At 58.4% G+C, this 22,670-nt stretch overlaps 1 protein-coding gene across 1 annotated transcript in view; it reads right to left on the bottom strand.

Moving 5' to 3' along the window:
* Positions 1–1,404: 1,404 nt before the first annotated feature.
* The window catches only part of RNF144A (ring finger protein 144A), a 145,720-nt gene continuing 124,454 nt past the window's right edge, over positions 1,405–22,670 (bottom strand). The window contains exon 9 of the mRNA XM_081156300.1: positions 1,405–1,844. Coding sequence (XP_081012426.1) covers positions 1,782–1,844 — 63 coding nt within the window. The 3' untranslated portion in view covers positions 1,405–1,781. The remainder of the gene's footprint in view (positions 1,845–22,670) is intronic.

Below are 22,670 nucleotides of genomic sequence, written 5' to 3'. Positions count from 1 at the left end.
CGAAGTGTCAGGAACCATTTTTGATGCGTGGAGAGACATCAGTCAGTCTTTAAACTGCAGTTACAGAGGGAGACTGCTCGCCGACGCTCTTTATTCCGGAGGGATCAGGCTGTGACCAGACACCGCCGTTTGGTCCGTGACGATGGGAACAGTGAAACGAGCCTGCACCCTGCCCGCAGTGAAGCTTCTCAGCAGTCGGGTCAGAAGAGGAACGTGGGGAGGGCCCCGCATTCTCTAAGCACTCACACAATTTCCCTTTCGCACGTTTTCACCAGCGCCTACAATTGTAGGAATCAGGTTCAGTAATTATCCGCTCCCTCGGCGTGATCTCGTCCCCACCCGCCCCTTCCGCGTTGGGTTTTCTCCTGTTTCTGCCCAACGCTCAAATGACTGTTCAGAAAGAAAGCAAGAAGAGTCGCCAAACATGCTTCGCATGACCCAGCCGGCGTGGCTCAGTGGTCGAGCATCGACCGAGGAGCCAGGAGATCGGGGTTCAATGCCCGGTCAGGGCACAGGCCCGGGTTGCGGGCTCGATCCCTTGTGGGGATGTGCAGGGGGCGGCCGATCAATGACTCTCTCATCATTGATGTTTCTCTCTCTCTCCCTCTCCCCTCCTCTCTCTGAAATCAATAAAGATAAATTAAAAACAAAATTAAACTTATAAGAAACAAACTAAGTAGCCACAGAGTGAGTTGTGACATAAACTGTGGCACATTCCCAGCGGTAGAAACTCTGTGACGACGCACTAAACCGTGAATGAAGGAATGGGGGCATCTGTACGTGCTCTATAAAGGTATATTTTTTAATTGGAAAGAGACCAAAGTGATAGATGAGATGTTACCCTGCTTTTTATGACTGCGTTAGTAAAGTCGTGAGCCTCCCCAAACCCCTCTCCTCTTTCTGTTCTCTTTTATCTCCTATGAATCATGCAAGAAATACACAACATTATGGTATAATTTTAAACATAACAGATCAAGATAAGTCTCTTTGGATTCCCACCCCTCAATCTATTCCCACCTCCTGCCAAATGGGAAAACACACACAAACACACAGCCCGAGGTAACGCCTAAGAACTTGGGGGGCTTGTTCTGGGGGTCCCTCCCGTGTGCGTCTGGAACACGGACTGTCACGTGTGTTTACATAGCAGCAGCATGGTTTTTTTCTGTCGCATTTATTGGGGCGACACTGGTTAACCAAACGGGTCTCCGGGGCCCAATTCCACAACCCGTCATCTGTCCGGTGTGTTGTGCGTGCGCCACCCCAAGTCAAGGCTCCTTCCATCACCACTCGTCCCCCATCCCTCCCCCACCTCCCCACCCTCACAGTCCCCACGCCGTCGTTGGTGTCCGTGAATCTTTTCTCTTTTTAGCTCAGTCCCTCCAGCCATCTTCACACCCCGCTGTCAGCCTGCTGTCTGTGTCTATGGGTCTGTCTCTCTTTCGCTCGTTAGTTCATTTCGTTCATTGGACCCCACGCAGGAGTGAGACCGTGGGGCACTCGTCTTTCTCTGCCTGGCTCACGTCACTTAGCACAGTGCTCTCCAGGTCCCTCTGTGCCGTTGCAAAGGGCAAGGTTTCCTTTTTCACGGCAGAGTAGTATTCCAGCAGCACCACGCAACGCAGATGCTTTCTTACGCGGTGTTTGCTCTCAGCACAACTCAGGGTTCATCCTGTGTCAATATAGATCTTTATGGGACATCGACCCCGTTATTTTAGCCGTCACGTCAGATCCCACGCTGGAGTCTTTAGCCCCCCGTCCATGACGGACACTCAGTTGCTCTTTCAGATTCTGCAGTGGCCACTGAGGCCTAGATCCCCACCAGTCAGAGGTGCCCCGTAGTGAGCCTATATTAATTTATAATGGAAAACACATTTCAAAACAACGTTACGGGATTGTGTGAACCAAAAGGAAGTCAGCCCTGCATGCCCTAGAGCAGAGGCCCTGAGTTTCAGAGGTAACTTGGGGAAGTTGCGCTGCTGGGGCTCCCCAGTGACACCCACACCCATAGCTGTCCTGGGCGCTAAGCCACTCGGGGGCTGGGACCTGGAGCTCCCAAGGCATCATTTCTGGGTTACTCCTGACACTGACCTCCTCAAACACTAACTACCCAGCTGGGCTTCCCGCACCAACACGAGAGACAGTCCTATGCACAGGTCGCCTCTGATGCAGAGCCTGAGTGTCCCCTCCCAAGGCCCCTCCCAGGTCACTGTCACCTGGATGCACTGAGCCCAGCTCCGGTCCTCGTGCCGTTTCCTGGGACTGGTGGGGGTGCTGGCACTGGGCCTGCCTTTAGGGGCCCCAAGTACAGCTGTTGGGGACCTAAATTAGCCGGGATGGGCCCACCTGACAATCGCCCAGGGCAAGCTGGCACCTGTGATCTGAGTCACCGCCTTTTAGTTGTTTATTAGGTGGCGACAGTGACAGCTAAGTAGAGGAGAGGAACCTTCTCCGTGTGAGGTCTCGCAGGCTTCGGGGAGGAGGCGAGGGCGTCGCTGACGCAGGGACGGAGCTGGGCCGCGTCCCTGTGGACCGAGGGGCAAGCACATGGCCGGCTCCCCTGCCTCTTCTCGGGGACGCGGCCTGTGGGGAGTCCGTCCAGGGTGCAGCTCTGCCTCTGCGGCCCTGGCCCAGGCAGCTTCGCTCTGTGGAGCACCGAGGGCACATTTAGCAAAACGAACAGATGCTCCTGAATCTGACAGGAGTTGGGTTCTGGGGAAAAGCCACGGCGAGTGGCCCTGACACCTCGGAAAGGACGGGTCTCCATGGGAACCTGACGTTCACCGAGGAGGCGCGGGGAGCCCTCCCGCCAGCTCAGGGGCACGTGGCAGGAGGCCGGACGGGAAGGGCACAGATTTTCCACCTGCAGGGGGCTGGGACTAAGTCCCCCTGGCCAGGCAAGGACACACTGCAGGTGGACTCCAGGGGCCGCTTTACGGGGACGTCAGGGGGGCAGAGCCAAGATGGGCATGGCTTTCGGCAGGTATGCCCAGGCTCAGACCTGCCTGGCTCCCGGGGAACAAGTGATAATGTCAGGGTGCCAGGCAGACACATGTGCAGGCAGACACACAGGCACACAGACACACAGACACAGACACACAGACACAGACACACAGACACACAGACACACAGACACAGACACGCAGACACAGACACACAGACACACAGACACAGACACGCAGACACGCAGACACAGACACACACAGACACAGACACAGACACACAGACACAGACACAGACACGCAGACACACAGACGCACAGACACAGACACGCGGACACAGACACACAGACACACAGACACACAGACACACAGACACACAGACACAGACACACAGACACACAGACGCACAGACACAGACACGCAGACACAGACACACAGACACACAGACACAGACACGCAGACACGCAGACACGCAGACACAGAAACACACAGACACAGACACAGACACACAGACACAGACACAGACACGCAGACACACAGACACACAGACACAGACACACAGACACAGACACACAGACACACAGACACACAGACACACAGACACAGACACACAGACACACAGACGCACAGACACAGACACGCAGACACAGACACACAGACACACAGACACAGACACGCAGACACGCAGACACGCAGACACAGAAACACACAGACACAGACACAGACACACAGACACAGACACAGACACGCAGACACACAGACGCACAGACACAGACACGCGGACACAGAGGCACATGCTGTGGTGCAGCTCCCGTGCCCTCGGTGGGGGCAGGATGGGCAGAGGGGAGGGGCACGGAAAGCCAGGCTCTGGCGACCGGGGTCCAGCCCCAGGCGTCCCCCTGCCCTGCAGTTCCCGGGGCGATCGGCCTCTTGGCTCATGGGCGCCCCGCACGTCCGTGCACCACGAAGAGCGTGATGGCGCCCTGCACCGCGAGGGGCCGTGAGGTCAGCGAGCGCCTCGCCCCGCAGGCCGGGAGCCGGCTGACCCTCCGTCCGGGGCTGCTCCGAACACTGGGGCGCCGAGCGTGAGACGCAGGCGGTGCCGAGGGGGCGACGCGCCTCCCCCGTCTCGGGGAGCAGCCTGCCCGTCCACACAGCAGCACCCGTCCGCAGCTGGGGGCCGGGCAGGACACCCCACGCTCCGGGGCGGCCCCTCTCGGCTCCACGCTGCCGAGAAAACGCCGCATCCAACAGGCTCGGTTTCTCCCGGGGGGGGGGGGGAGCCCAGGTTAAGGCGCCAGGGCATTAACCACACGGGCTCCGTGTGAACTGCCCTCGGCTCAGGACCTAATTTCCCACACTGTGTGACCCTTGGTCGCGTGCACGGCCCGCGATGCAGACATTCTGCCCTGCGAGCGCCCAGACAGTGGTCGCTCCTCCGCGGGGCCGCCCTGTGATTGCGCGTCGACCATCGAAGGAGTGGCCGAGCGGCTCGCCGGCCCCACAGAGCCCGCAGAGCCCCGCAGAGCCCGCAGAGCCCGCAGAGCCCGCAGAGCCCTCAGAGCCCGCCGAGCCCCGCAGAGCCCTCAGAGCCCGCAAAGCCCCGCAGAGCCCGCAGAGCCCCGCAGAGCCCTCAGAGCCCGCAGAGCCCCGCAGAGCCCGCAGAGCCCTCAGAGCCCCGCAGAGCCCCGCAGAGCCCTCAGAGCCCGCAGAGCCCCGCAGAGCCCGCAGAGCCCGCAGAGCCCCGCAGAGCCCCGCAGAGCCCCGCAGAGCCCTCAGAGCCCGCAGAGCCCTCAGAGCCCTCAGAGCCCGCAGAGCCCCGCAGAGCCCTCAGAGCCCTCAGAGCCCGCAGAGCCCTCAGAGCCCGCAGAGCCCGCAGAGCCCCGCAGAGCCCTCAGAGCCCTCAGAGCCCGCAGAGCCCGCAGAGCCCGCAGAGCCCTCAGAGCCCGCAGAGCCCGCAGAGCCCCGCAGAGCCCCGCAGAGCCCTCAGAGCCCGCAGAGCCCTCAGAGCCCTCAGAGCCCGCCGAGCCCCGCAGAGCCCTCAGAGCCCGCAAAGCCCCGCAGAGCCCGCAGAGCCCCGCAGAGCCCTCAGAGCCCGCAGAGCCCTCAGAGCCCCGCAGAGCCCCGCAGAGCCCTCAGAGCCCGCAAAGCCCCGCAGAGCCCGCAGAGCCCCGCAGAGCCCTCAGAGCCCGCAGAGCCCCGCAGAGCCCGCAGAGCCCCGCAGAGCCCGCAGAGCCCGCAGAGCCCGCAGAGCCCGCAGAGCCCCGCAGAGCCCGCAGAGCCCTCAGAGCCCTCAGAGCCCGCAGAGCCCTCAGAGCCCTCAGAGCCCTCAGAGCCCTCAGAGCCCTCAGAGCCCGCAGAGCCCTCAGAGCCCTCAGAGCCCGCAGAGCCCTCAGAGCCCTCAGAGCCCGCAGAGCCCTCAGAGCCCTCAGAGCCCTCAGAGCCCGCCGAGCCCCGCAGAGCCCTCAGAGCCCTCAGAGCCCTCAGAGCCCGCCGAGCCCCGCAGAGCCCTCAGAGCCCTCAGAGCCCTCAGAGCCCTCAGAGCCCGCCGAGCCCCGCAGAGCCCTCAGAGCCCCGCAGAGCCCTCAGAGCCCGCCGAGCCCCGCAGAGCCCTCAGAGCCCGCAGAGCCCCGCAGAGCCCGCAGAGCCCTCAGAGCCCCGCAGAGCCCTCAGAGCCCGCAGAGCCCCGCAGAGCCCTCAGAGCCCGCCGAGCCCCGCAGAGCCCGCAGAGCCCGCCGAGCCCGCAGAGCCCGCAGAGCCCGCCGAGCCCCGCAGAGCCCTCAGAGCCCGCAGAGCCCCGCAGAGCCCGCAGAGCCCCGCAGAGCCCGCAGAGCCCCGCAGAGCCCGCAGAGCCCGCCGAGCCCCGCAGAGCCCGCAGAGCCCGCAGAGCCCGCAGAGCCCGCCGAGCCCGCAGAGCCCGCCGATCCCGCAGAGCCCGCAGAGCCCTCCAAACCTGCCGATCCCGCAGAGCCCGCAGAGCCCGCAGAGCCCGCCGAGCCCGCAGAGCCCGCAGAGCCCGCCGAGCCCCGCAGAGCCCTCAGAGCCCGCAGAGCCCCGCAGAGCCCGCAGAGCCCCGCAGAGCCCGCAGAGCCCGCAGAGCCCGCAGAGCCCGCAGAGCCCGCCGAGCCCGCAGAGCCCGCCGATCCCGCAGAGCCCGCAGAGCCCTCCAAACCTGCCGATCCCGCAGAGCCCGCAGAGCCCGCAGAGCCCGCAGAGCCCCGCAGAGCCCGCAGAGCCCCGCAGAGCCCGCAGAGCCCGCAGAGCCCGCAGAGCCCGCCTCAGGCCGTCTGCCCGACTTTCCAAACCTCTCCCCGCGGCTGCGGCCTGTTGTTCCAGAAACAGCGTCGACGGCTTCGGGGCAAACAAGAGTCTTCAGAACAAAACCTGTTTCTGCTATTTTTTCTCCACTTGGAGGAAACCGGCCGCGCTTTCTCAGAAGGAGTTCACCCCGCGGGGTGTTTTTCGGAGGAGGGTGTTTCGGGTTTTTTGTTTGCTGCTCTGCGGGCTGATCAAGGCTGCAGGCAGGTTACGCGTGGGCGGCGGGTAACCACGCGCTGCTCTTGCCAGAGCCGGGCTCGCCGGTACCGGGCGGGTTTCCTCAGAAGGGAAAAAACGCAGCAGGGAAGCGGCTGAAGCAGCACAGGCTCTGTGCCAGGGCAGCTGAAATCGCTCGTGTTCACAGGGCCCTCCCGCCCCCGGGCCGCGGGCAGCAGGGCAGAGGGGCCTGGGGCCCACGCTGGCGCCGGCGGCCGGGTCCCTGTGACAGGACGGGCGTCCACCCACCCCGTGCGACGGGCCTCGGGCCACGTCCGGCTCGGCCGCATCAGCAGAAAGGCCCTCGGCGAACCCTGTGCGGTCACTGCCTTGGTCCAAAATCGTAGCAGCCGTGTGGCTTTTTCCTTCAAATTGTCCACGTGGTTTGGAGCATCGAACAGCGAGGACCCTGGAAACGTTTCATCCTAAAAAAATACATCAATTGTGTGCCGGGAACAGGACCCTGCACGCAGCAGGTCGTGGAAAACCTCCCATTTCCAGTGACTGACCACGAGGCGCCCAGGTGCCTGCTTGTTTATAAAGAAAAGGCTCGAAGTGAAAGCCAGGCGTCCCCAGGGCGGCCGGACCCGGACGGTGTGGAGCAGGTGGGCTCCCAGCCCCACAGGATCCCGAGGCGGTTCCCTCGCGAATTCCAAAGCGGAGGAGCCGGAGGTGGTGGGTTAGGCTGATCTCTGAGGAAGATAAACGGTGGTTTGAAGCAAAAAAACAAGAAGGGATTTTTTAAATCCCCACCGTGGAAGTTTTCAGAACTGCCTCTTTTTTTCTAATTCAAGGTGTCTACAGGTATTTTAGTTGGTAAGAAGACGTTAGTAAAATTCTTGTCCACATGATAGAATTCATCTAAAATGTGTTTAAAATGCTCTTTGTAGCCATGATGTCAGCTGATTCTCTACTTAACCATAGATCTGTTTCATACATCGTTGGACCCAGTTTACCTGTCCGAGGTGGCATTTCCCCGATGGGGACAGTCAGTCATTCTTAGGCGAGCAAAGGACGAGACGCTCATAGGAGAGGCCAGTGTTTCCTTCCTCCCACCCCAGGAATGGGGGAGAAGCCCCGGGACATGGCTCCCCTCCTAGGCAGGCCTCCCACCCGGAGCGCCCACCTCTGGGTGCACTTTTCATAGCTTGGAGCAAATTCTTCAGGAATTTACCCAAAGCCTGAGTACCTCAGATGGAAAGGGAGATAGGTTACCCGTCAGTATTAGAAGAATTACATTTTTAAGGACATAATTAAGGGCATTATTTGTTTAATAATGTAAAATAAATAGCTGGAGCGCCGTGAGACCCTCGCTCGGATCAGAAGTCGAGGGGCGTGACGCAGAAGGAGAGCCCAGGCCGGGCTGCTGATTTGGGCCTCGCGCTAAGAAAGTCACAGTCGCATTCAAGTCATAGGGAAACCAGCGGACGCCTCTTTGGTTTGCACCCCACCCTTCCCCGCGAAACCTCCTGCGTGGGCCTCCCGCCCTGGTCCTGGTGCTCTGGGGGCTCGCGGCCCAACCAGCCCAGCGTGACGTCCCTGTGACGTCACAATATCCAAGGTCAGGCCCCTTCTTAGGAGCAAATGTACTTATCAAATCAACGGGCTTTCTTGAAACCACAAAACGACGGGGGCCGCCTCCCCTGCCTCCCCTGTTCCCATCGATTTGAAAGGATGGTCTTCGTCGCGACCTCTTAGGATCGGGTGTCTCATATTTTCCGGGGCGGCTCCCAGTGAAACTCCCCAAGGCCCTGGAAAGAGCATTTGTTAGCGTGTGGAGAGGGCGGGGGCGCTGAGAGAAGACCCGGATTCGGGGGCCCAGAGAGGTGGCTCTAAGTGTGGCAGGAGTTAGTCTGGTGGAAGTGGGGTGGGGGGACACAGAGCTCCAGGCAGGGAGGGACGCCGGCTGGAGGGCCTAGAGTGGGCCGAGGACGTTCAGGAGCTTAAGGAACCGCGGGGGGTCCGGCTCAGCGTAGGGGAGGGAATGGGGCAGGGGAGGGTGGGAAGTGATGAATGACGGGCCATCCACGGGGTGGAGTAGGAGCCAACAGGAACGTCTAGGGACCTTGTCACACTTGTGTCATCTGCACTGTGTCCTTGGGGTTTCACCCGGATCAGGGGAGGAGCGGGGGACTGGAAAGCTGAGCCCCGTCCCGTGGGGAGGTGTTGGCCGCGACCCTGACCTCGGGGCAGGTGGTCTGTCCTGGGGCCTCCCCGGAGTCCAGGTGCCACTTGTGCCAGGGACACACGAGCTAGAGTTAATCTCATTGACGACGTTCCTGCCTCATTGCGACAGACCCGTTTCTTTAACCTTTTACATGCTTTTATTTAAAAAATCTAACCACGCGTCCAAACTTTTTGAGAATTGTGAAAAGAAAAGCGGAATCATCTCACTTCGACCAGTGCGGCTCGTGCTGAGCAGCGGCCGGTGAGTTTCCCTTGCGCCGCTTCCCCTGTGAGTGGGTGTTTCGCCGCATTTGTACTCAGGTTGTGTACAGTTTTAACCTGGTTTTTTAACCTAACATTGCACCATAGATATTATCGTTAGTAGTAGAAGAATTCCATAAGCATCATTTTAAATAGAGAGACAATATTTCTTTAACAATGCACCGTGGTGTGTCTAATTATTTTCCCATTCTTTTGATTACGGTCCCCGTTTTGCTAGAATAAATACTAACCAGTTTATGTGGATCTTTCCTCATGGTTTGGATTAGTTGTTTGGGATTGATTCCTAGGCATGGAGTTTCTATTCACTGTGTATCGAGACACGTATGTCTCTTTGTTCCTATTACCAAAATATTTTCCAAATGGATTACAGCAATTTGCACTCAGACCAGCTGCTCCGGAAAAGCAGCCTTCTGGGGACTCGGGGCTCCTCTCCCTGTCTCCGCAGCCCGCGTCACCTCCTCGCATCATCGCTCGCGGCTGCGAGGGGGAGCTTGAGCGATGGACGCCGTGGCCGTGGCCGTGGCCGTGGCCGTCCGTGGAGGAAGACCTGTGGCCGTATTTCGCTTCTGGGCATGTTTTTGCCTTGAGATGCCACCAGCAAGCGATTCTCCGCGGCGACTCCATGCATCTCGCACGAGGTTTCCAAGAACATTCACGTAACCGGGGTGTCCTGCGGGGCGGTGGGCAGGCTTGTTTCTGCCCAGGACAGTAAAGCCCAGGTGCCCTCGGGCCCCGGCTCAGGGCAGGCGTGCTCACCCCTCTGTAGTGGAGGGTCCCACCCTCTGGTTCTCAGCTGAGTGGCGCAGACCCTGCGTGCAGGGCGTGCCCGTGGGCCCACGTCCTCAGGCCCCGTGAGCCTCGGGGACAAGCGGACCTGAAGCTCCTACTGCCTTTCGTGCCGTGGGTTCAAGCTGACCGCGTCCACGCAGGACCACGCGTCCTCACCGGCTGAGTCTGCAAAGGGAGTGGTCAGCCCGGCAGCTGCCAGGGTCCTTGCGGCCTGGGGACTGCTTGACCCCTTCACAAATCCGGTGAGAACACAGCACCGATGTGTTCAAAAGGGGCTCCAGGTGAAGGCAGGAAAAACCCGGGCTTCTGCTGGGAGCTGCGGGCCTCCTGTTAAGTTTATTACCTTGCTGAGGGCTCTGCGGCAGCCGCTCATATCTGCTTACACCCGGGCGCGAGGGTTGGGAGCTGAGGCTCTGGGGTCAAACATACTTGGATCCAACCGCCTGGTCCGTCGCTTGCCCACCACGGGACCTTGAACGTGCCACTCGCCTCCAAGCCCCGGGTTCCCAGGCACGACATGGGGGGGAAGAGAACCCGTGAACTTGCTTACGAGACGCTGTCCTGAAGCGTGTGGACGGGCTCACGGCAGGCACTGGGTGTATGTTCACTTTTATTTATTTACTTATTTAATTTAGCTGCTTGGTTAAAAGACCTGAATAGCTTTTCAGTCCCCAAAGACTGTCGATATTAATTATAACCGGAGAATTTGGTGTACAGAAAAATCTGAATCGGTAATCAACCGATTACCTGCAACCGCCCTGGAGAGATAACGGAACCAGGCAGCGACCTGCCTTCCACCGGCCTGGACGCGGAGTTTCCGCCAGGGGGGCCGGGGTGCGGGCCCCTCGGGGCCAGCGCGGCCCCCTCCCGGGGGGACGGGCATGTCCCTGCAGGCAGCAGCCTGGGTGAAGTGCTGAGCTGGCGGAAGCGAGGCAAGAAGCCATGAGGTTGGGCCAAAGGAAACGCCGAGACCCGAGGGTTGGGATGGAGCCGCTCGTCAGCCAGGCAGCCGGGAGGGACCCCCGGGTACACGGCGAGGGATAGTTCTGGTTAAGAAAAGACGCCACCCGCTGTGTCGCGAGGTGAGTCGCTTGCTCAGAGGGGGCTTCTCGGAGCCCCCATAAATCTAAAGTAGGTGTTGCCCACCGAGATCGCACAAGGCGGCGTGAACACGGCAACGGGCGGAGACGGGCACGGACACGGGGACGCGCCACAGGGACGGCGGGCCAGCTCGGGAGGCAGTGCCACGGGCTCACAGCGCCGGGTGTCGTGGGGGAACCCCCCTCGGACGCCCGGCGCCCACGCCTGCTGCTGTACAAGCTGCGCCCGGCGACGCTGAAGAAGCCCGGAGGCCGCCCGAGGCCGGCAGAAATGCAAACGGACATCGACAGCAACGCGCAGGAGTATAACCAGCGTTTAAATCATCGGCTCCGGGCAGAGCGCGCCCCGTGACGGCCCCTCTCTCGGGCGGGCGCCCTGGAGCCTGCGCTCGGCCAGGACGGCTCCCCGGGGGACTGTCCTCCACGCGGCGACGCGACGCTCCTGTTGCCCGATCCCGCGTCCCGCCGCCCTGGCGCGCTCGCCGTGATGGGCAGGACGCCCGGGGGCCTGCGGGAGGCGTTTCTGTTCTGGCCCAGAGTCAGCGCCGCCCAGTGCTCAGCTCCGATGCGCGAGCCAAGGGTCGGAGGCCGCGAACAGGACGCAGGCCGAGCGCCGGGGAGGCCGCCCCCCCGCTGACCAGAAGGGGTCAGTGCCGCTCAGCGGACACTTTCTAAGACGCCGCCTGACGGGGAGCATATGTAGAAAGAGCTTCCTGCCGAAGCCGCTTAGGGTCTCGCTGAAGCGTCGTGGCAGTTAGGGTGACAGTCTCGGCTGAGCGGGTGCGCGGTCCAAACGTTTAAAATGCCGTCGCCTGGGCGGCATTAGCGAGATTTCACCGTGTTCTGCGAGCTAGACGCGAGCACGCAGGTGAGTGAAACAAAACAGGACCATCTCGCGCTGGAGCGCAGGCCGCCCACCAGGTCCTGATCCGCGTGGACCAAGGTGATGCAAGGAACCTGCAGGGAACATGCCCGGAGTTTGAACACCTTCCGGACATATGTGCACACGCATGCACATGCACACGCACCCCCCCCACACCCCCCCACACACAGTGCGCTCATTTATTCCTCCTGGTGAAACGACACCCGCGTGGGACCCCAGGGCTCCTTCGCTCCGACCACCTCCGCTGGTCACTCCCCGCCTGCCGAGAAAACTCTCCCTTCCAGCAGGTCAGTAAGTGCCCCGGATGCTGTGGAGCGACGATGGGTCCCGTGGGGATTTGGCAAGAGGAGATGTCCCTTGTCCAGCTCCCCCGCTGGCCAGTCGTGCAGATGGCCCCTGTCCCCGGAGCTTTGGCTCCAGGGGGAAGCACGGACAGGGTGCTGTGGTGTCCCGGCCAGGCTTTCTCGCACCCCGATTCCCGCAGCGCTTTCCCACCCGAACACTCTCCTGTTCACCCCAGAGTTCCCTCTTCTCCCCTCACCCGCAGCCTTGGGCCAGCCTGGTAGAAAGTCAAAGACTCCTGGAGCGAGGCCCCTGGGGCACTAACAGGACGTGTGTTGAAGGTCAGCTTTGGAGACAACGGGCCAAGTACAGCTTTGCAGGGTCCCTGCCCCTCCAGGGCGAGGGCAGGGAACGGGAACGGGGCCTCTCCCGGTCCCCCAGCCCTTCCCACCGGCAGAGCGGACTCCCCAAAATAATGTCTGATGAAAAAAATAACTGAGCAGAGGCTGGTGTGGGAAACACGGCTGGCGGGACCCTGCCTGCGTCCATGGAGCGGAGTGTGTTTCCTTTAGCGCCCCCGGTGCGTTCAGCAAGGGCGGGCGGTGTGGCCCAGGAGGGGACCCTGCCGGTCGCGGGGAGTGGGCGGTCCTCGCTGTGGCTCCCCCGCCTGGGGCGCCGACCGGCCCGTCCTGGGGCTTTAAAAGCCTTCGCGACGCCACCGGGGAGCTCCGCGGCCGGCCGGTGGGGCTCCTTGGACTAAAGCAACAAACGAATCGCCAAACGCCTACTCCTGCTCCAGAACCTGCAGTAAGTTGGTCCGACGTTTGGCTCCTGACCCCCGAGACTCTGGGAGGGGGAGGGAGGGAGGAAACACGGGCTGTGCAGGACGAGATGACCCGCGTTTGGCCCGAGGGGCCGGCTCTCCGCTGCCCTTTACCCTGAACCTGCTGGGATCTGTCCCGCAGGAAAATCATCCAAAGCCACGTTCGGAAGCCACCCGACAGAAAAGAGACTCAGAGGGTGTCACCCGTCCTGTCAGCCTGTCCTTCGGGCAGGACGACCTCGCCTTGTAGGAAGGCGGGCCTGCCGTGGCCGGCGTGACCCCCGTGGCCGGCATGACCCCCGTGGCTGGCACGACCCCCGTGGCCGGCATGACCCCCGCTGGCTCCGTTTACCGGCAGCCGCCGCGTCCAGGGCGGGGCCTGCGCAGTCTCAGGAGCTGTGAGCTAGTGCTCCCGGGTCGCGCACGTGGAAACCAGAGCTCAGAGAACCAACTTCCAAAAGCCGTTTCCTTAGCCAGTGATTAAAACCCAACTTTAGAAAACTCCAGATCCTGCGGCTTACACATTTCTCTACCGGTGAAATCATAGCCCCACTTCATTTAATTTTGCACTTTTACCAGTTAATTGTGGGATGGGAGAAAGGATTTAGTCATAAAAACTTCTGTCTAAAAATAAATGAAACCGAAGAACTTACGTGTGTATCTGGGTAACCGACGGACACAGACCTGAGTGTGCTGCAGGCCCGGGGGCGGGGGGGGCTTCATGGGGAAGGAAGGGAACATCTGTAATGCTTTCGACAGTAAAGATAAATAAAAAATAAATAAATGTGCCCCAACCTCCGTGTGTTCAAACCATCCAGAAGAGAAAATAAAAGTGAAAATGGCCATAATGTAAACGGAAGTGAGAGTGAGGAGACCCAGGCAAGACGTGGGGCTGGGAGCTGAGCCTCCTGCGAAGATCTGCCCCCTCTCAGGAGCCCCCCGGAGGCTGGCCGGGCCCCCCCTGGGCAAGGCTCTCCCGGGCTCTGTGCACAGGTCCCCCCGGGGTGCTGCAGCCTCGGTGTCTGACCTGCTTCTCGGCCTCGGGGCTGCCCGGCTCCCTGGACACCCTCGGGTGCTGCCTCTCAGTGGGACGCTTCCTGACAAACCCTCTGGGTGGTCCTGACGTCATGGGCTCCTGTACTTTCAGAGGGTGGCCCCTGATTTGTACAAAAGCCAGTGGCCATTTTCTCCCCTGCTGGCCTGCGGTGGACATCACGCGTGACCCCAAGGCCGCCTTATCCTGCGCCCGAAAGAGCCCGTGTGGCCATGAGGTGCTGCTGGGCGTTGGACAGGCATCTGGAAGCTGGAGGGATCGCGAGGGAAGCATTTCCCTCCTTCCCACCCCTTCCGCAGGGCTCAGAGCACCCCGAGAATTCTCCTCATTCTAGCAACTGCTTTTCTAGGTTTGTTCGAAGGCCTACGCCACGCGAGGCCCGGTTCGCGTGAGCGGCCGTGGTTTGGGCTGAAAGTGAAAGCCGGGCCTCAGATCACACAGCTCTGCTGACGGTTCCAGGTGCCTGTTCTGCGACGGGCAGTCGTCAAACTGAAATCGCGAGATGACTGCTGCTCGCTGCCTCTCGCTGCCCAGGCCGTCGTCTGACTGCGTCCCCAGCCCAGCAGCCCGCTCCTGCCAACGAGGAAAAACCTGCCTGTAAATTTCACGAAAGGTGGGACGTGCTGAAAATATGCAGGGGGTGGGGGGCTGGAACCAACACTGTGCTTCTTTTTACTGTCTTGCTGAATAAAGTTTTATTGGAACACAAGCACGCCGGTTTCCCCATGTCTTATTGACGGATGTTTTTCATGTTGCAAAGACGGAGGAGTTGAGTAGATGCAGCGGAGACAGTATGACCCACAGACATAAATAAAATAATTACCATCTTCCTTTTCCAGAAAATGCTTCAGGGCCCTGCACCCACTGCTCACACCACCTGAGGCTCAGAAAGACCCCACCCCGCATCCTGACCCTGCGCCTCCCTCCTCACGGAGCGTGAAGACCGTGAATGGCAGGTGAGTAAGCACCTGGCGCCTCGTGGAGACGCAGTGGTCATGCGCTGTTCTCCCTCCTGCTAAAGAGAAGCCAGGTACCGGTGAGACCCTCTCCCCGTGGCTGGAAGGCGCAGGGAGTGTGTGGGGAGAGGCCGGACTGCTCCAGCGGCCGTCCAGCTGTGGACGGTCAGGACACACACCCCCCCGGTTGCTGTCCAGGTTCCTTCCTCGCCCTCAGGAGGTCCATGCATTTCTTGATGTTCACAGGCCTCCAGCTGTAAGCATTAGCTCAGAGGCCCTGTTCTCGGAGAGGGGCTTTGGGTTGGGACACCCCAGGGCGCCCAAATGGACCTGGGGGAGCTGGGACAGGCCAAGTGCACACCTGGAGTGATGTCACTCTGGGCTCACCTGCCTGAGCAGGAGGCTCTGGGGATGCTTGGGGTGCGGGGGGAGGGGTGCATCTGGGGGAGCCCCCCCACAGGCAGTGAGAGGCCCCTGATTAACATGCAGCCCTGCAGGGAGCCGGGAGGGGCTGAGGTGCCGCAGCTGGACAGCGGCTTCTCCAAGTCCTTTGAAAAGGCCCCTCTCACAGCTGGAGCGAGAATAGCGGGCGCCAGGGGCGATCATTGTGCAGGCAGAGGGCCCTTCTCCAGCGGAAGCAGTTCACCCAGCTGTCGGGCATTTGAAATGTGAAAGCCCCGGCCCCTGGGGGAGGGGAGACAGAGGCCACGTCAGAGGAAACGCTGCTGCCGGGGGCTGAGGAAACCGTGGGTGAGCCGCTGGCTGTGAGCATCAATGAGGCTTTCAGAGCCCAGGGGAGGAAACGGTTCCGGAGGGAGGCAGAGAGGGGCAGAGAGGGGCAGAGGGGGCAGAGAGGGGCAGAGAGGGGCAGAGAGGGGCAGAGGGGGCAGAGAGGGGCAGAGGGGGCAGAGAGGGGCAGAGAGGGGCAGAGGGGGCAGAGAGGGGCAGAGGGGGCAGAGGGGGCAGAGAGGGGCAGAGAGGGGCAGAGGGGGCAGAGAGGGGCAGAGAGGGGCAGAGAGGGGCAGAGGGGGCAGAGAGGGGCAGAGAGGGGCAGAGAGGGAAGAGAGGGGCAGAGAGGGGCAGAGGGGGCAGAGAGGGGCAGAGAGGGGCAGAGAGGGAAGAGAGGGGCAGAGAGGGAAGAGAGGGGCAAAGAGGGGCAGAGAGGGGCAGAGAGGGCAGAGGGGACAAAGAGGGGCAGAGAGGGGCAGAGAGGGCAGAGGGGGCAGAGAGGGGCGGAGAGGGCAGAGAGGGGCAGAGAGGGCAGAGGGGGCAGAGAGGGGCGGAGAGGGCAGAGAGGGGCAGAGAGGGGCAGAGGGGGGCAGAGAGGGCAGAGGGGGCAGAGAGGGCAGAGAGGGCAGAGGGGGCAGAGAGGGGCAGAAGAGGCACTTTCTGGGCACCCAGGGCTCCTGCACTGGCTTGCAGGCCTGGTGGGCTCAGGGCCACCCCCAGGGTGCTGGGGTGCTTTCTGCCCTCAGGTCCCCAGCTCCAGGGGCAATGGGAGTGAGCTAGAGGGCTCATCAAAACCTGGTGCCCGGTGCCTGAATCATTCGCCCTCATCTCCCGGGCACCAGGCAGGATCCCTCACCGTCCAGGCCCCCGCCTGCCCAGCAGCTTCTCCCCGCCCTGTTTCCAGGAGTGCCCTCCTCCTGACCCTCCCGTGGTCTCTGGACAACCCCAAAGCAAGCTCAGTGTTCCTTCTCTGCCACTTGTGGGGCTCTCGCCACTTACAACGCTGTGTTAATGACCTGCACTGGCCAGACCCTGCGTCGCCTGCCCTGCGAGGAACACTCGGTGAGCCACAGCATCTGTCCCGGGGAGTTCCCAGCCCAGAAGTGTAGACAAGCTGGTGGGTGACAAACGCTTGGGTTTGGTAACTGAGGGGCAGAAAAGGCAACAGTGATCCCGACATTTTGTGTCACTGGCTGCTGCGTGCGTGCGTCCTGCCTCCTGGGTCCGCCGTCGTTCCGCCGTCCAGGGACCGGGGAGAAGGGGGGAGAGTCAAGAGCAGGCCTTGGAGAGAATGAGCCTGGACGGCGCCTGTGGGTGTCCAGTCTCCGTGATGAGAAGCGAGGCCAGGAGGCCGGGTGAGGCTGGCAGGAGCCTGGGAATCATCGCCTTACAGATTTCAGCCCAAACCGCTCTCCGTGTTGTGGCCACAGAAAAGCTGAGCGTTAGAAGATGACCGTTGAAAACACTGACATATAATACACACATTTTATGCATGTGTTTACTTGAAATCAAACTCCATCGATGACAAACAAACCCACTGAGACTCTGCCCAAATGAACATTTAAGAGGCCGCTGAGAAAGACGGATCCAGTCTGAAAACGCCCCCCTCCCCGCCCCCCCTAGCAACACTTTATTTACAGCCCCATAAAAATACATTCGGGACCCAAATTCCACTGCGACACAGTGACATCTAGTGGTTGGCTTCGCTCAAACCAAGAGACGATTCCCCAGGGAAACGCTGACATTTCCACCTGGGGGTTTTAAAGGGAACGTTTTCTAGGAAGAGCAAAGTCTCCCTGTGTGGTCTCTCTTCTAGAAGGTGGTAAAGCGCAGGGCCTGGCAAACACAAGCCCACAAGGTCAAGTTTAACCCTAGACCTCGTGTCTCCCGATACAGTGGGTGTCCTCCCTGGTATATTTGGTGTTGACCGGAATTTTTAGTTGATTATAATGTAATTATCACTTTGGATATCAGTTTGCTTTCGTGGTCACCATTTTTCATATAAATAGAATTGTGCCAAAGTACTATTTTGTCCTGGAATCATGAGCATGGTCTGCAGATATATTCAGAAGCACTTGATTCAGAAGGACAGATGAGAAGTGTGTCTACCAGCCCCATGGATTCCCATGGGCAGAGGAGCACCTCCACCTCCACCTCCACCTCCACCTCCAAGTCCACCTCCACCTGCACCTGCACCTCCACCTCCACCTCCAAGTCCACCTCCACCTCCACCTCCACCTCCACCTCCACCTCCACCTCCACCTCCACCTCCACCTCCATCTCCATCTCCATCTCCATCTCCACCTCCACCTCCACCTCCACCTCCACCTCCACCTCCACCTCCACCTCCAAATCCACCTCCAAATCCACCTCCACCTCCATCTCCAAATCCATCTCCACCTCCATCTCCAAATCCACCTCCATCTCCATCTCAACCTCCACCTCCACCTCCACCTCCAAATCCACCTCCAAATCCACCTCCACCTCCATCTCCAAATCCACCTCCACCTCCATCTCCATCTCCACCTCCACCTCCACCTCCACCTCCATCTCCATCTCCAAATCCACCTCCACCTCCATCTCCAAATCCACCTCCACCTCCAAATCCACCTCCACCTCCACCTCCATCTCCAAATCCACCTCCACCTCCATCTCCAAATCCACCTCCACCTCCATCTCCAAATCCATCTCCACCTCCATCTCCACCTCCACCTCCATCTCCATCTCGACCTCCACCTCCACCTCCAAATCCACCTCCAAATCCATCTCCAAATCCATCTCCACCTCCATCTCCACCTCCACCTCCACCTCCACCTCCAAATCCACCTCCAAATCCACCTCCAAATCCATCTCCAAATCCACCTCCACCTCCACCTCCACCTCCACCTCCACCTCCAAATCCACCTCCACCTCCATCTCCAAATCCATCTCCACCTCCATCTCCACCTCCATCTCCATCTCGACCTCCACCTCCACCTCCACCTCCAAATCCACCTCCAAATCCACCTCCAAATCCACCTCCACCTCCATCTCCAAATCCACCTCCACCTCCATCTCCATCTCCAAATCCATCTCTACCTCCACCTCCACCTCCAAATCCATCTCTACCTCCACCTCCACCTCCACCTCCACCTCCACCTCCACCTCCACCTCCACCTCCATCTCCATCTCCACCTCCACCTCCACCTCCACCTCCACCTCCACCTCCAAATCCACCTCCAAATCCACCTCCACCTCCACCTCCAAATCCACCTCCACCTCCATCTCCAAATGCACCTCCACCTCCACCTCCACCTGGACATTCTCTCTCAGGCCTGGAAGTCTGCATTCCCTCCTAAAAATTCAACTGCTTTTATTCTGCAAACATTTTTCCTATTTATGCAAGTAAAAGTACTTGCATTTTAATCATTATTTATTGAAATGTTTAAAAATACTGACCCTTGGGGCAAAAACACACAATTGCCCACTGAAGGATATTATTAAATAATTTACAGTCCATCCATACAATACCATGCAATTGCTATAAAATGGTGGTATACTAGTGTGTGCTCTCATATACGGAGCCCTAAAACATGATATTAAGTGCAAAACTACACACCGTAAACCCAGATCTATAGGATCTTGAAAGGATATGTGTATGTTTCATTTTTAACCACAGTTAGGGACCGCTTATGGTTTTCCTGACACTGGTCGCAACTGGTCTAAGAGCTTTACAAGTATTAACTCACTTAATTCTCCTGACAGCTCCACTAGGGAGATGCTACTATTCATCTCTAAATAATGGAACTAAGACAGGGAATATCAATTAATTTACCAAAGTTATAAACCACCCCCCCTCCCTGTCTTCACATACACGTGCAGTGGAGTCAACAGATGTGGAAATTTTTAGTAAATTAACTGATTAACTTAGGAGAGTGAGAAGAGTCAGGGTAGGGGAGGAGCCATTTACTCCTCTATCTCCTTGGACACCGTCTACTTTAACAAGTGTATTTGTGCATATTACTTGGATAATAAAGATGTATTAAAGATGACTCTGGAACTGGGGGTCTCAGCTAAGGAGTGTCCCAGGTGCATCAGCAGGTCTGAGTCACCTGTGGAGGCGAGACTGTGCCCCTCTCCCTAAATCCAGACTGGAACTGGGAAAGGAGATCTTTCCTTTCCTTGTTCTCATAACAGTTCAACTTTCCAGTCTAGGATTCTTCTGGATGGAGAGCCGGGGTCTCCCTACACTCTTACCCCCAAAGAGGAGCCCAGAGTTAGCTGAAGCGAGACCGTGTCTGAAAGGGACCCATACTTACCCTCTGGAAGCTTCCTCTGTCCATCATTGCTCCCCTCCCCAGCCACTAGCCACTCCACACCCAGGCCACCGGGGGAAGGCTGCCTGGTGGGCTCAGAGTGACGGACTCTGGTTAAACTGCCTCGGAGTAGAAATCGGTGTCTGGTCCCCGTTTCCGCGCCTTTCAGCAGCTCTGATGCCTTGACTCTGTACCGTGACCCTCCTGGATCCCTAATCAGCCCTTAGCAAGAAGCAGCAGATGCTAAAGAAAGTAATCACGCAATTCAAAGACAAAAGCCCTCAGTAAGCGTAGGTTCCACCCCAACGGAGGCCGTGAGGCTCCAGCCACCTGCAGCAAGGTACCTGGTTTCATGTCCACCCACAGGTTCTGGGTCCTGTTCCCAAGTGTCTCTTCTCCCCGCCCTCGAGGGTAAACAGTGGGGACAAAGACATGGAAGAAGGTGACAGCGGAAGAGGAAAGGAGGGCTACATGGGCAGTGACAGGAGTCGCCCGAGACCTCTGTACGTCCAAAGAGAGTCTCTGTGGCCCATTTGGATCCTGTTAAAACCCTGCTACGTGGTCAACCAACCCTCCCTAGCAAGGCGGCATCGATCTAAGTATCCCTGGTCCATGGGAAATGGCCCATCTGTGAGCATCTGATTGCCGAGGGCCTCTCGTTTACAGACCACTAACAAGATCAAGGTGCTAATTTTAAAAGTGCTCAGCGCCCGATGCTTGAGCAGCCTGGCCGTGGGAGCCTGTAAGTGCGGCCGCACTGGGTGCTCCGGGAGCCATTCACCTTCTCGCGTTGAAATGGATCAGATAAACCGCATTGGGTGGGTTCACGGAGGCAGGTCACGCCGGATCCTCAGACTCGGGGCGAAATAACCCGCGGGGCCGACCTGCTTTCATCGCGCTCTATCTGCAACGCGACACCTATTTAAAGTCTCCGATAAGCTCGCCACGAATGCCCCGGGCCTTGTCCTCAGACACGATGCGCTGTTCCACCAATGCCACGGGATTAAACACTTTTGATACAGTCTATTAAAAAGAGGGATTGGAGCTCATTCAAATTCAGCAACTTCTAATAGAAAAACTGAAAAGTCCATGAAATCACACTGTGCGTTTGCAAAGGGAACCGGGTAGAAATCACACAAGGACGCTCTCAGTGCTGTTGCTAAATTATCTACCCCGGGCAGGCAGAACTGATAAGAAAACTCATTTACACACCTCGAAGCGGAACAGACGAGGATCTCACGATCTCCCCGGATAGAAGGGAAGTCAAATTACTAAGGGATACAAGCTCCTGAGGACGTCAAGATGCAACTACTTGAAATTCTCCTTCAAAGAGAGGCAAAGGCCGCGCTCGAAGCCCCGGGGAAAGGTCACCCTGTCTGTGAATAGCCGGCTCCCTTGTCAAAGTAAACGCCACACTCCCCCGGCCACAGGCCTTTCAGGACACGAATAAAGTGAAATTGTGCGAGAAACCAAACAAGCCTAAGATGACTCTGTGCGGCCTCGTGTCCTGGGCCGCGGTATTTCAGGGTGTTTAACTACGCTGCTGGAATAAGTGGCGTAAGAGTCTCAGCTCCATAGGTTGAGGTCACATTTAACAACAAGCAAAAGAAAAGCTGACACTCTTTATACCTAAGTCCCATAATTCAGTATTTAATCAGACCGGAAAACAGGAAGCGGAGGCAAAGGAAGAAGAAATAACTGGAAAAATTATCGGAGGGTTTTGCTAAATAGATAAAATGGATAAAGGAGGCAGACAAGGGAAAACATCGCTGTCTGCTGGGATAGAAGGCTGGCGGCCTGAAGGACGGAGGTAAAACTGCTCACGGGTAGACCGACAGCTGAGGAGACGCAAGAGAGCCAGGTGGACGCAATATGCCTGCAGCCCTCGGGGGTGGGAAACAGCTGGGTCCTGACTTTGCCCCGCACTAGCCTGCGGCCTGTGAAGGCCTTTCAATCCGATCCTAACCTTTCTCGCTATAACCCTGTGGACACAGCGGCTGCCTCGCGAGCCTGTTGTGTGATGTGCTCTTCACTGGTCAAATCCTGTGACCAGACCTGTCTCTGAGGAGGTGGAAGCAATGAGCAAGGCGAGACAGTGACAACAGGAGCTGCAAGTTTAATATTAATTACTAAGTGACTCGATCAATGCTGTAATTATGCGATATCACGATTATAAAATGATTGAAAGAGAAATGAAATCAGCAATTATAACATCCACGAAATAAGAGAAAGTACAGGAAATGAAAATCTTGTCTTTGGATAACTTTCAAAGGCCTGTGATAGGACCCAGTTTAAAAATTATGGAAAAGCTTTCAAAGACAAAAACTCAAACTTGTGTTCAGGTGTTGGTTTTTTCACTTGTTCACTGGAGTGAGTGAGTTAGAATCATTCCCTTGCAGAGCATAGTCTTGCCGGAGAGGAAATATGCAGATGCTTAAAATAAAAGGCTGGAGGCGCTCTAATCAAATGACACAGGGCAGCAGGGAGGAGCCTCAAGCTGTAGTTCAGGTTGTAGGGGGAAGAAGGAGGTGCATCTTTATAAAAACCGCGCAGGTCGAGTATATCCTCAGCAGGGCAGGAGAGGGGACAGTCCCTCAGACATAGGGAATAGCACTGGTTAGGGAACATACTGCATCTCTACATATCCAATGGGCATTAAAAGGACAGTAAAAGAATACTATGAACAATTATATGCCCATGAATTTGATAACCTAAATGTACAAAATGTATGTGACAGAAACTATACAACTTAGATGAACAAAATCGAAGAACTAAGTAAATGGAGAGATATTTCAGGTAAATTGAGAGATATATCATCACCATCACCATCACCATCAC

This window comes from Miniopterus schreibersii, assembly GCF_964146895.1.
Source record: "Miniopterus schreibersii genome assembly, chromosome: 13".
NCBI classification, from domain to species: domain Eukaryota; kingdom Metazoa; phylum Chordata; class Mammalia; order Chiroptera; family Miniopteridae; genus Miniopterus; species Miniopterus schreibersii.
The sequence above is the reverse complement of the archived record's forward strand: the minus strand, read 5'-3'. Positions and strand labels throughout refer to the sequence as shown.